Source organism: Coffea eugenioides, chromosome 1 (genome assembly GCF_003713205.1).
Source record: "Coffea eugenioides isolate CCC68of chromosome 1, Ceug_1.0, whole genome shotgun sequence".
NCBI classification, from domain to species: domain Eukaryota; kingdom Viridiplantae; phylum Streptophyta; class Magnoliopsida; order Gentianales; family Rubiaceae; genus Coffea; species Coffea eugenioides.
The window spans coordinates 2,163,624-2,178,614 of NC_040035.1; the positions used below are offsets into that span (position 1 = coordinate 2,163,624).

The 14,991-nt window shown below is 36.8% G+C and overlaps 1 protein-coding gene across 1 annotated transcript in view; it reads right to left on the minus strand.

The window, feature by feature from the left end:
* Positions 1–14,436, minus strand: part of LOC113760417 (putative disease resistance protein RGA3) — a 32,774-nt gene extending 18,338 nt beyond the window's left edge. Inside the window, exon 1 of the mRNA XM_027302986.1 lies at positions 11,155–14,436. Within this exon, the coding sequence (XP_027158787.1) occupies positions 11,177–14,296 (3,120 nt within the window). The 5' untranslated portion in view covers positions 14,297–14,436 and the 3' untranslated portion in view covers positions 11,155–11,176. The remainder of the gene's footprint in view (positions 1–11,154) is intronic.
* Between the last annotated feature and the right edge of the window lie 555 nt (positions 14,437–14,991).

Sequence of the window (14,991 nt, forward strand, 5' to 3'; positions counted from 1 at the left end):
TGCTGATCCTTGGGGATCACCTTATTTTGTTGGCTTTCTGCAAAGGAATACGCTAACACTATGGCTTAAAATCCTTGAATTTATTTACGGTCCAGAGACTTCAAAGTCCTGAACTTTTTTGCTTTTCCACAAAGTGTAGAAAGTGCTGCAGCAGTACAACTTTGAGAAACTGGGATCCCATTAATTGCAATAGAAATTTGGTTGGCAATTTCAGTGGGCCTTGTTAATCAATGCTTAGCTGAGGTTTTCATCTGTTTCTGATTGAAGAACGCCAGCTGAGGCCTTCGGTTGTGGAAAAGACCTCAATTTGAAGTCGAATCAGTAAGCAGACTTGGTATGTAACGATGTAAATTTTCCAGCAACTGGATGCTCTTCTTAGCTCTTTACATTTGTGAAATTGTCAAAATAGTCCCTCGTATTTCCAAAAGTTTTCTAGCTCTTTACACGTCTATTGTGTCAGTACCTAAATTGCATGGTGTGTATGACACTATACATCCGTAGATGACATGAAAGTTCCATGGAATTTCCAGGTCACCTTTCCTACTTAATGCTTTGCTGAGGCTCCTACTCTTAAACTGCTGGGACATTCTATTGTGCAAAAAATCTGAAAGGAATGATGGTCTGACCCAAGAAGCACAAGAAATTATTGTCCTTAACAATTAGAATGTTAAAAAGAAAAAGGAAAAATGACAATGATGTTGTGATTTTGGGTACATTATCCATCCCATTTTTCTAGTTCTTGAGAAATAAAATAAAACCACTTCACAATCTTCGCTTGTTGCAATGCACCGCACTGGGCTTTATCAAATGACCCATTTTTTTGGCTAGAATTACTTATTTTGCTTCTTGTTTGGTTCTATTATACCATACAGAATTATATTATGTGTATAACGTGGATTGTCATCTTAAGAATCAAGCTTGCAAATCTGATCACGTAAATTGGTTAGAATTCTTTGCAATTTTTCACTTGTGGAAATAGTTAAAAGAAGAGTCCCTAATGTATTTGCAAGTTTTCCATCACCTCAAACTTTCATAAATTTATCAACTCACTAAAAAAAATTGGACATGCGTTACACGTGTCGACATTGAAGTAAAATTTCTCCTTTCAATTTTAAAATAATACTACTTATCATCTTACTTATAACTTACATACTAATATGTGATGAAAAAGGAAAGGGAAAATGGCAGTCATAATTGCAGCTCAGGCAACCTTTTTTTTTTTTTTTTTTAATCTAATTTGCTAATTCTTGGGACATGAGGATAGAACTGACTTCTTCTAAATAATAATAATTCCTTGACTAACTTGGATGCTATTAATTGCCATAGAAGATGCTTGGCAATTTCACTAGTTGGCCTTTCTTAATCAATCCATGAGGCTTACATTAATCTTGGACAAACTTGGACGCTATCTCAAGAATGACAATCACAGGTGGTGACATGGGCAACATTAATCATGTCATCTGTTAATCCAGAAATAAATTTGAAAAGAATAATAAATTGGCCTTACAAACTATCCGTAGGAGTAATATTAGACTAACAGCATAACTGGAGTAATATTTTGTTTGCTTAAAATCTTTTAGAATTTGGTCAAAATCCAGAGATCACAAAGTGACAGCAAAGTGATTATTTCATACATCACGTAATTGGCCAGAAATTGTTTGCATTTTAACTTGTGAAAATTGTTTTCTAGCGCATCAATCAAACTTGAAAGGAGGAATTTAACAAGTCATATCTTAGACCGTTGAAAAATTTGAGGAGTTAGTTTAACTAAAGCACAAACTTTTTAAATGTTGGGAAGTTGCTTGGCTTTTTACTGAAAAAATTTCCAAGGTCAATGCTCGGATTCTTTTTTTTTTTTTTTTTAATTTCAATCGCTTGTCTGTGTTGTCATCTCGATTACTTAAAACGTATTATTATTTGTTTTGAAATGGCTGTGGTAGTTTGACAATATCTTAATGGTTGTTGCATTTATGTCCAAGATAAAATTGAACTCATGACCCCTTACTTACAACACCTCCCACCTTATCACTCACACCCAACCCTCCCCCAACTTGAATCATAATTTGGTCTTAATTACTGATCCACAAGAATTGGAATTAAAACACGCATCTTATTTTTTTGGTTCCCTCAAGCGCCAGAGCAAGAATTTTTATCGGATCAATTAATGGTTAGTTTTTGACTAATGAAAATATTCTAAATAAGATAGTGAAATCAAGTAATTTCATATACAATCCAAATAAGATTATGAACTCCTTGTTTGTTTGATTAATTTCATTTGCTAATGATTGTACATGCCAGATAATTGATGGTGATTGCAATAAAATTTCTTTGTTAGGGGTCAAAGTTTTTCCTTTCTGCACTGACTGTGTTGCATTCTGATTCTTGGCTAAATAATCAGGCTTTCTGACTTCAAATTACATATTCATTGACACAAAAAACACATAAACTCTCCCTGATTATTAATGAGTGAGAAATTTCATTTGAAGAGAATATAGTCCACGTTCTACCCATCTCAAACTCTCTATATTATTTCTAGGTCCTAGACAAATATTTTTTGTTTTTGAAAGAAAAAATAGATTGAGTGATTTCAACTATGGTCATCGCCACGGCTAGAACGCAGTAGACTTTTGTATTTATTTTTTCTTTTACAAAAGAAGAAAAAAAACAAAGGAAGTCTGACTAAGAATCAGGCTAACTGACAAGAAAAAAGCAATGTCAATCGATTTGATTTTGGTCCAAGGAAAGTACAAAAGCAGTTGAATATTCACTCAATAAAATGGTCAGATCCTTGAGAATCTGAAAGTAGAAGCAATGATTCTATTGCTTAAAGCTGAAACAATTTTCTGTGCTTAGACATACTTTGGAATAAAGCTTCATTTCTTTTATATAAACTCATCATCTTCCCTTTTCTGGCAAATCAGCAATAAAACTCAACTTTTTCTCGGAGAGGCCTTTAGGAATTGGCAATTGTAGCACAAGCAAAGCAACAAGATGTTCAATTCCAGCTATACATATGGCAGCAAGAGTTGCTGATCTGAATCCGCATAAAAAATGAATTGAGATGCTAATTTGAGACGAATGAATGTACTACTGGCTGCATGTAATGCCCTGAATCGAAAATGGCTACCATTTCAATCCATAGAAATATGATGAAGGAAACTGGACTAATAAGAATCAGATATGATAATTCTTGATTGCTTAAGAAAACCTTGTATATTTGGTTATTTGACACAAGACGTCAATATGCTTCAAATGAAACAGTGAATCCAACAAATAAGGCATGGCAAGCTGTGATTAATGCCATACAAACCTGAGTTTATCTTTACGATTTATTCAGGAAGTTGCTGTTAGTGTCATTAAATTAACAGAGAAGATAGTGAAGAGTGAAGAGCAGAGCCATTCCAAAATGCCAAAGAGACAGAGAGATTATAAAGATGATCAACTAACTAATCATAATCAGCCACATACCCTTCAAGAAGGGCATCATACAGGGAGGCATGAAAATAACATTTAGTTCAGCATAACGACATTCAATACGAATAGCCAAATATCTGAGGAAAGGACACAGGGTTTGAGAAATGACAGCAATCACTGCAGTCAAGCAATAGCAATGAAAGGGGGACTGCACATCCAAAAGAAGGCACAACAATATGATCAGTGTGGACCAAAATTTGCATTATAAACTAATTCAGAGCCAGCTACAACGTCACAGAAAAACAGGCAATAGGCATGAAACTTCCAATACGGGGATAACAACACTTTTTCTGTGTCCTACTTGGTCCGACCAGGGACAAAAGGACATCTGGCCAAATTAAAACAGAGAGGTCAGAGCTACAATCTTTGTGATTTCAAGACTACCTTCATTAAAAGTAATGTTCATTACTACCGGAGATAGGCTGGAAAAATTCTTCCAAATGCAGTTCAAGAACTAAGTAGAAACTGTTGAAAGTCGAAAATCTAAAAAGAACAAAAAAAAAAAATGAGAAAGAAGAAGGGAAAAAGGAACTGCTTAGAATCAGAGAGAGAAGAGGGACTTCTGAGAGCAGCACTAATCGGCGGGGACAACTCCGGCAAGTGGATGGCAAAGACAGCACTGATCGGCAACGACAGCACCAATCCCTTCCCTTTTGTGCAGAAATAAGTTCATCTGAAAGTTTTTATTATTTTTAGGTAACTAATTATGATTATTACTACTACTACTACTTTCTGTACTGATACAGACATGAGATGATTTACTTGTATTGGCCGTCAAAGTCTTAGAGGCATTGAAAAGTAGAAATGCTTTCCTTGTAACATATCCTGAGCTACAATGAAAATGATTTGAGGCCAAGATGTGTAAGATCCATGTCACATTAGTGCTTCATAGAACAATATTTACGTACAAGGAGACAAGTTCACATAGAAGTAATTCTACAAATAGATGCTATGTTAAATGTCAGTTTGATGAACTAAGGTTGACCTTATATGTTCCTATATAATCCTGTTCAATTGATTTCCATAATTTCATCTCTCCAACGTTCCCATCCACCAAGTGGGATCCTTTCTTGAATAGAAATTGGTGCCTTAGCAATTCAGTTTTCTAAATTGCCCTCTGATTTAACATAAATACAAGGGCTCAAGCTGACTGATTCTTGTGCTCTGAGTCCTGTCTGAGCTATACAGATGCAAGGAGCAATGGAAAAGTACCATCGGACACAATCTGTAGTCAACTGCAGAACACTTGAGAAAAAATACGTTGCCTGTTATAGAGCTAAGATACAACTTTCAAGAAGGATGCAAGTTATCTAGCTATCAGGGTTCAGCTAATCCACATCTTTCTGCTGCAAAATACTGGCTACTTTGAACTACAAGCAGCACGGAAGATATGGCAAATTGAGTTCCAAAAGAAGTAAAAGAACACCTCATTAACATGTCTACAAATTGCTGAATCGGTTGGACAGTTTAAAATCACCAGCCAACAAGGAAGATCTCAGGCTTTAGCCATCCAAGGCAGAGAGCAAAAGAGAATTCGATCCCGGATGTTTTCATCTGATCTGACTGAATCAGGATCTGGTTCAACAAGGGATCACAGGACTTCATTACAAATGATAGTAAGAGCGAGCTATCAAGGTTAATGTTGATGAAGGTGTAAAATCACTGCAAAACACAAAAACTCAAACTTAAGAAACTCAAGACAGCATGTAGTCAAGAATGAAGCCAGCACATAGTTGCATGACATTTTTGTTGTATTTGAAACACTAAAATAAGAACTTACCATGAAGAGATGAGCAATATCAACAAGTATAGGTGGTAGAATGAGCTTAATAGCCATCATCACAGCGGATGAAATAATTGCAGCCAACAAGCATGCTTGGCAGTCTCGACTAACCACAGCGATATGCTTCAAAACTTACAGCTTAGACTGATTGTGTTAGAAGATGCTCTGAAAAAACATCTTCCATGGCTGCTCCAAAAAACATCTTCCATTACGAGAAGATTTCTCAAGTTTTAGTTGTAATATATTCAGAATCAAAGTATTTAAAAGTCAAAATTGCGTAGTAAAAGAAGAGTAGTATATCTGAACTTACTGGACTCTTAGAACCAAAAACCAATTTGATGACCAACAGCTCTGGAAACTCCTGAAATCTTTCAGGCTAGAAAATCACAACAAACGAAAAGTGAGACAGAAACCCATCATTTACAAGACTTATCGAACAAATCACTAATCAAATGGTTCAAGAAGCTTGATAATGCGCCTTCAAGGGGCCATTAAACTTTGGAGCCACTATTTACTCCCTCTAGAATCATAAGCTAGGGAGCTGATCACTTTAGCAATCACATCTTACATCCACAAAAGCAGATATATAAAATCAACAAAACAAAACTCCTAGTCACTGCAAAACAGAAAACTGGAAATTGCATGACATTCTTGTTTAGTCAATTATTCAGAAAGCTAAATCAATATTTGTTCCTGTTGTTCTTTTCTAACCTAAATCAGCAAGAAGATATCAAATCTTTCTGGTCAGTCTACAAGTACCAGAAGTATCATAGAAACTATATTAGTTTTTATTCAAAACACTGAAAAAGGAGGAGTTCTATAACAATAATGACAATGAGTGGCACCACAAGCATGAAAGGAAGAGAGCCTCAGAATTGCCATGAAGGCGATCTCTTTGAGACTGCAAGATGCAACAGGCAGAGCTAATTACAACTATTTTACTCTTAAAATCTCATATGACAACTTCAGTAGTGGATAGTCTACCAACTCTCTACCGCTTGAAAAACATCTTAACATGACAATTTTTTAAGGTTATAGTTAATGCATTGGTTATTAAACTGCTGAACCCAACATTAAGTAATGGAAGAAGATTGTTGGTATTATAAATTATCAGACCACCAATTTCACAACCAAAGGCAGTGAGAGTAACTCGATTGACCATCGGATTTAGGTCAAGAGATCATAGCTAAAGAAAGATGATAAATATATTGGAGCAATTATGTCGAATCCCATCATTTAAGAGACATAATAAGAATACCAATTATCAGATAATCTGGAGCAAGATGATAAATATATTTAAAAGAGATCAGATCAAGCATTTCCATCCCGGTAGAATCTCAAGTTTAAAGAGAAATAGCAGACATGATGGAAATACAAAAGTAAACTGGAAGTAGAGACATATGAGATGAGCAAAAGTAAACTGCTAATTTTTATTTTAAAAAAAAAAAAGAATTTTGTACCGTAGATGTAAATACAAAAAGTTTTTCAGCTTTGGCATCGTGTTAAACTGTCCACACTCCACATCAAATAACTTGCTCTTGAACATCTGTTGAGCTTTCAGCTTTGACAAACTAAAGTTCTAAAATTGCCAATTTACTTCCATAATTCACAGCTTATAAGGTAGTACAATTAATGATTGAGATCTCTAATTGCAACCTGCAATCAACTTGCAAAATGATAATTCTTCAGTCCTTACTGTTACATTACTAGACAACATCTTGGAAACAGACGTTTTAAAACTTCAGATATTTTGCAACAAAATCATCTTACCATACAATATTTATCACCTGATATTGGATAGATTTAAAAGAATTTAGTAATGATTTTACTGGAGTATGTTGTCCTGAAGAAACAAAAAATTAGAAATTGACTCCTAAAATCTTTGTCCATCATTGCCTCTCTATAATTTTCTGTGTTCCATCAAACTTTGATTTTGACAATCTATTTCATGAATGTAAACACATTATCATTCTTTTCTAGCAAATTGATAACCAAATGAACTTTTAGAGTACTTAGTTGGCTGAGGAGCTTTGAAAATCTCAGGAAGGCATGTTTGCCTGCATTACAATAAAGATAGAAGAGCAAATTTCATGTCATTTTTGAGCTAGGAATCTTACAGAGAGAGAGGGTTTCTTTTTGTTGCCTTTGATCTAAAACTAATCAGCAGGAAATAAGGCTTGATACGAAGTACATCTACTAATCCATTTAAAACAAATTCCCTAACGTTACAGTACTTCTTGAAAATTTGCAAGCTTCTCATTGTCAATCTGTTTCTCTAATACAAGCTCTACCCGCCAACCAAACCCCCATGATCATCAGCAGAAATTCAAGGTAATGATGGCTCTTGATCTTGAAAGACATTACATAAGTTGGGGAAAGAAATTCAGGTGAGCAGTTTATAGAGGCCAGCTGACAAAGATAGAGCATTTTATCAGGTTTTAGGCACTAGGAAGAAAGAAAAGTGTGCCTGTAGAGTGCCATCCTAATCATTTCTGTCCAATTGAAACAGGATTTGATTCAACAAAGTTTTCAAAAGTTACAAGCTGTGTAATTCAATCAGTAAGTAAGTGCAATTGTAGATTTCTGTTAACATTTAAGCCTGAGATCATTGCAGAGCAGAAAACTCGAGCTGAGACAATATGTGAACAAGAAAGCTAATCAGAAAGTTCAGAAAATTCGACAATAGTTTTGTTCTGTCATTCTTACATAAGGCTAAAATATGTCTTGTTTGTTATGAAACTAAATGGATAAGCAAGTACTGAGTCGTGTTTACAATTACAGTGGTTTGGTTCCAACCACAAAGCAAGTAAGCACAATCATAAGCTTGAAAATAATGATAGGCAATTTGCATTTTACATTGAGGCATTGAGGAACAGTAGAGCTATGGGCCGCTGAGGAACAGTAGAGCTATGGGGATCCACATTTAACTGCTACCAAAGCACCAGTTAGTTCTAACTTCTAACTGTGAGCAGTATGCCACAGATGACAATTTGAATCCTAAAACATGTACATCAGCCCCTCATTATCATGACTAAATATCACTGAATGGTTTGGACAGTTTAAAAGAACCTACCCCAATGGATATCTCAGACTTTGGCCATCTGAGGCACAGAGCGAAAGCGAATGCCATCCTAGACATCACTATTCAACTGAAGCAGGATCTTGTTCAGCAAGGAATTGCAGGACTTTCAAAAAGTAAAGACAGTAAGAGCCATCGATTAGGTTCCCTGTTAAGCTTTGTGCTAAAATCACAGCAAAGCACAAAAACTCAAACTCAAGACGACTTTCAGGACAGAATAAAGCCAATGGAAATTTTCAAATAATTGCAGGTTTTCTATCATTGTAACTGAAGCCCCAGAAGGCAAAACTTACCATAAAAAAAAAGAAGCAACCAACAATCATAAATGTAGAGAGAGCTTAAGAGCCTTTATCAAGGTGGATTCATTAAGAGCTGAAAGTCGCAACAAACAGACTTGACCAACTACCGGAATGCTTCAAAATATTCCACTTAGACAAGAATGTTGGAAGATACTCCACCAAGTTTTGTGCAAGATTTCTTTTGTTTTATATGTGATATATTACATATTAAAGTGGTTAAAAGTCAAAATGGAGTAGTGAAAGAGGAGAAGCATATCTAAAATTACCAGAATATTTGAACCAAAACATGAAAGTGATGACCAACAGCTACGAAAACTCCTCAATTGACCATTGTCTTCATGGCTCAAAAGTCAAAATGAAGGAAAAGTGAGTCAGACAACTGTCATATATGACTCTGATAGAGCAATTACTAATCAAATAGTTCAGATAAGTTTGCAAGTTCATTATCAAGATGTCAAAGTTCAGAGAAACCATTTCATCCCCTTAGAATCACAATTTTAAATAGAGTGAGCTGACTTTAGCAATAATAAATTAAAATCCATAGAAACAGACATTTAAAATAAACAAAACTAGACTGCTAGTTGTTTTAAACATTAATAGGATATTTGTAGGAAATGCAGGCCAAAAGTTATTGAGTTCCAGCCATATAGATGTTACTGAAGAAGCTTCAAAATTCTAACCTGTCTGTCCAAGCAAGAGACCACAAAAATCAGCTTGGAAAGTTTTGAAGAAAGGAGTGTCATCAGCATTGCTGATCTAAAGACATATAGAAAATGTTTCATAAATTTTCTGCATATGCTATGAATATAAAATGCAAATGCATTTTCCACGGACAAAAGTGCAGAGAACTCATTTCATCGTGATGCAAATCGTGAGTTTAAAGCAAGAGCTAATCTTAGAAATAATCTTTTACATTGTTACTTGATTAGTTAATTTGTTTCACTTCTTTTTTATGCAGAACTTGCTTTGGTCACCCAAGAAAATCTTGTGCCTTTGGTTATTCATATACAAACAAGATATTAAGTCAAGCTTCCGTTGAAGACATGTAACCGTCACCTATTTATGGTAATGTTTATGGAGTACCTATAACTTTCAATCAAGATACAGAAACCTAAGAAAGACGCCAGACAAAATTGAAAAGAACAACTTCATGCAATTCTTCATTTTTGGTCAAGCGACTACCAACATAAGATTTACTCAACATCATATAGACCCAGTAATTTTGGAATAACTATGAATCTTAAAGTAAGAGCATCATTCTAGACTTACGATTTTTAACTGAAAAAGAGAACAGGCAAGCTCATAAAATCATGTTGTATCTAATGGAGCTAAGATACAACTTCAAGAAGGGTGGTGAGTAGCTTGCAAAGGCCAACTAACAGACAATAAGCAGTCATAAAGACAGACTGACAATTTTCCGCAACTAAATTGAGAGGCAAGCAGTATGAGACAGAATAGCAAATGAGGTCCATAATTGATGAATTACTACCTCATGTCATGGCCAACAGGTTGAAGGCATCACATTCACACCGTAGATCTCAGGCTTTGGCCATCTCAGTCACTTTGGAAGCGAAAGAGAGTGTCATTCTATATGTTTGTCTCCAATTTAAAAATGATGTGGTTGAAGAAGGAATAATGGGATATTGACACGTATGGCAGTAATTAAGCCATTGAGGTCTCCCGTGAGCTCTGAGCATAACACCACTGCAAAATAGAATACTAAAAACTCAAGACAGTGTATAGAAAATCATAAAGCTAACTAGAAAATTCGGGTAATTGCAGGACATTTCTGTTCAAAAAATCTTGCAGAAAGCTTAAGAAAAAGAGATATTGTCATTGATTTCAAACCTAAATAGCAGATACAAAATCTTTCTGCTCAGTCTCAGGTACCAAATTCTTATTGCTAGACCTCGTGACTGAAATGGCAGATTGACAGTGTGCAAGCTTCGACAATAAGGATATTTGGCTATTTGAGGCAGCAATATGAAAGAAAAGAGGGCCATCATAAACATTTCTGTCCAGGATACTGGGTTTGCAATTGAATGAGCAATTACTGCTTGTTGTTCTAAAAGTTGATAGGTCATTTGTAGAAAATGCAGGCCAAAAGTTATGGTGTGAAGAAGCTTCAAAATTCTGACCTCTGTTCGTGAAGCTATTCTTCTATCAATCCTACAAAAACAAAGCATAGAACAGAATATGAACAGAGATACAGTAAAACATCAAAGCACGAAACAGAACAGGTGCTTGGGGTCATTCTAATTGATAGTTACAAGAGTATTACTATTATGTTGTAAGGAGTAAATGAAGAGCACCAATATTTTGGACCAAATGCTAATGCCGCAGCTTTGAAAGATAATAAATAGGACGATAAAAAGGGAGAAGAGAAAATTGTGAAAATAACCACGTAAGGGAGACTTTTTAGGTTTTCTCACGAGAAGGTTTATCAGAGGGGGAGGTGAAGAGAAGGGGAGATTGATTGTAAAGTAAATTAAAAAAGAGGTTATTGAAGGCAATCTTACATGATTGAATTTGATCTGAAGATCAACTGTTAACCACGTATGTGTAGGTCTTGAATGTGAGAAACTTTGGACCACTGGGAGTCGGGCCGCTGCTCTCAGGAGTGCATCTTTCTTCTAACAGAGGAGAATGATAAAATCGCAGATGTTTTAGTTTGGTGAGACTTCTCATGGCATCCTCAGAGGGTAGACGTCCAAGCTCTTTGAAATCATATAAATATAGTCCTTCAAGAGCAGCGAAGTTTCCGAACCAATCTGGCAGAGCTTTTATACCTCCAAACTCACCTAGCGCTAGTGATGTGAGAGTGGTCAAGTATTGGATCTGATGTGGCAGTGACTCCATGTGTGGCAACCCACGTAAGTGTAATTCACGGAGTGCGGATGACGAAGAGGAGGAGGAGGATATCAATCCAGACCAATCAAACTCATTGTAAATTGAGGAATTTTCATGATCATCACCATCATCTGAGAAGGGACCAATTACAAGCTTCCTTAAGCTGGTTAGGAAACCAAATCCTTTGGGTGTCATGCTTGTTTTCAGTTTGGGACAGCAGTATAATCCCAGCTCCAAGAGAGAAGGCGTTTGTTGCAAATCAAGCAGAAAGGAGACAAGATTGCCGCACCAACTCACCTGAAGCTTCTGGAGAGAGGCACAAGAGTGTAGCAAGTCACCGGGCAGATTCGTCAACCCATCACAAGCATAAATCACCAGCTCTTTAAGAGACGTAAAGTTTTGCAGGGGAAGGAGTTCTCTGCATCTGTGGCAGCGATTAAACTCCAAACTCGTTAACTTGGGGAGTGTTGTTGCAAACTCAGGGAGTGTTGTTGTCGTTGGCAAATCCATTAACCATCGAGGAAATTGATCGCCCATAAAATTCTCAATTTTCAACTCCTCCAAATTTGGGTGGGTTCGAAGGCCATCTAGCACATTTTCATGGTTGTAATTGTCGCCTTCTCGATCACGGGCCCACCGAAGTTCCAGCCTAAATAGATTTGCCTTTTCAGATAGTTTTGCTTCCTCAGCTCCTTCCTTACCCTTTACTAGTTCCAAATTGCGTATCTCCAATTTGCCTTTGAGGTTCTTCAAGCTTCCAAGCTCTCCAATTCGTCGACCCTTCTCTCGACCCACATTAAAGAACTCTAGCGTCTGAAGGCAAGTCAGCCGTCCCATCTCTAGCGGCATTTGAAATTCTGTATCAGGGGTGTAATAATGGAGATGTCTCAAGCTAATCAAATCACACGTCCCCTTCGGAAGATGTTTAACATCTGAGTCATGTAGACTCAGCGTCTGCAAATTATAAAGTTTGCAAACAGATTCCGGCAGAGTTTCACTTGTAGAACCCTCAAAGTTAATGTACCTCAAGTGTATCAGTTTGCCAATTGAGATTGGCAGATTCTGATTTTCTTCACCGGACAAATTCAAAACGTGCAGATTCTTCAACTTCATTAGCATTTCATCAGATAAGCTACCCTGACTTAGAAACAATGTATGAAGCAAATTTGATCGACTCTCGAAAAGATTTATTGTGCCTTCTCCAAATGAGTCTATTACAAGACAACGAACCTGATTACTATTGTCTCCTGAACCAGTCTCCGAATTAATGAATTTAGTAGACTTTGACATTATTAATTTTGTGACTTCGTGCACCATATCATGCATTTTATAATACCTTCTTCCCCAAAAGTTTCTTATTTCTTCCAGCAAAGAACTCTGCAATAAAATTTCCAAGTAATACTCTCCAATTTCCTCCATTGTTTTGTTCTCGAGACCTGCATGGAGGAAACCTTCTGCCATCCAAAGTTCGATCAGCATATCTCCTTCCATCTCAGTATCCTGGGGAAAAATAGAACAATATGCAAAACATTTCTTGATGGCTGGTGATGGCAAATTATCAAAACTCAACTTAAGTATTTGCATCACATGATCTCCACCTGCACTCAAACTCAAAAGCCTATTCTCCAAAATTGATCGCCACTCCTCTTTTCTATGTAAAGATAATAGACCTCCGATTACACTTGCAGCCAATGGTAGACCATCACATCTTTCGATTACTCTCTCTCTAATTGCTTGTAGTTCATCAGGTACTTCTCCCCCTCGAACTGTTTTTTCTTTTACGATAGACCAACAATGATCAACAGGTAGTTTTCCTAATCGATAGGCTTCTTTTTCCATCATGAATACTCTAGACACACACTGCGCCACTGGACCTGGACGAGTAGTGACCAGACACCAGCTTCCATTAGTTGGATTGAGCCCCTTCAAGGTGTTGAAAAAGTCCTCCCACAATGCTTGATTATCATCCCACACATCATCAAGGACTAGGAAATACTTTTTCCCCCCTAGTTGATTCCCAATTTTTCCAACGATGACATCCCTAGCATCCACTTCAACCTTGTCTCCCGTCAAATGCACTAATATGAGTCTGAAAAGCTCCTCTATTGGAACTTTTTTCGATACACAAACCCAAATCTTTATGTCAAAGTGTTCATCAATTTGCTTGTTGTTGTATATGGATTTAGCCAAAGTTGTTTTGCCTAAACCTCCCATACCAACTATGGGAAGAACAGAAACAACCTTCTCAGACAGGCTCAACAAAATCTTCACTATGTTTGATTCATCATCGGCTCTTCCAGTCATTGGAACAAGAACAGAGTCAGTCTGCCGATTTCTTGTGTCTCCAACAGCAGGAGCAGCAGGGAGGGCAGCAGGCACGACTGCCCTACTGACCAGTAGCAATCCATTGGCTTCTTGATAGATGCCATTCAACTTAAGTTTGATGTCCTTGACCTTAGAAGCCATTCTCCAGCGAAAAGCAAGATTAATGTTAGAGAAGGAGAAGAAGCAGCATACCTTGAGCTTTCGGGACTCCACCTGGTGACGAAGAGATTCATAGTGGAGCTCATCCAACACATTCTGAGCATCATAAGCCACCTCCTCGAGACTATTCAACCATCGTTGCACTCCTCTGCTTTGGTTTTGCTTTTCCTCAGCATCAGCCAGGACATCTTTGATAAAGCCAAGAGAAAGTGTCATGCTGGCCACATCCTTCTTGAACCGAACTAGCAAACCAATCCTGTCAGAGGCAAGAGATACTGCCGTCTCCAAGGCAACCTGAATTGTGGCACCGATAACAGGGTCGGCCATTTCTTCTTCCGTGTATATACAGTCTGAGATCAAGATGGTTTTTTTTTTTGTTTTGATGGAAGGTTTTTTGCAGCGAGGAACTGGTAATCTTATCTAGGCTTAGTATAATTGGTTATGAAGAAAGGAGCATTAATAATTATTGCGCGTAGACGTATAATTGGTTCCGCTGACAAATTTGCAAGCTTTTGCATTGGCATGTTTACAGAGTAACTTTCTCAATTATTGTGGTTGTTGGGGCACCATGTTTTCTGATTAACTGGTGGGGCCTTCAGAATTTTTGGTTGTGGACCATATATATTGTTTTTGTCCACGATCAAATCGTAAAAAGGAGAGTGAGATTCTGTTTTGGTTACATGCATGTCATTATTGTTAATCCTTGGAAAATTAATTTATGACATACAGTAATTTGGTCTGAATTTTGTTCGGTTTTGGGAAGCGACCACACTGGCAAGCAATAATGTTCATTGTCACAAACCATTATCAAGTTTGCACTTAAAGAGTTAAAGTTCATATGGGGTTAAGTCACACTAATTTCATATCTTTGACATTTATTTATCACAAACCTCAATTCTTCTTTCCTCTGGTGTTTCTTTTCTATATCAACTCTCCTTAATCCCATTATTGTCTCATAGCATAATCCAGAAAGTGTCAGTATATAAGAATTCTTTTGAAGTAATTATTACTAATATATGGTT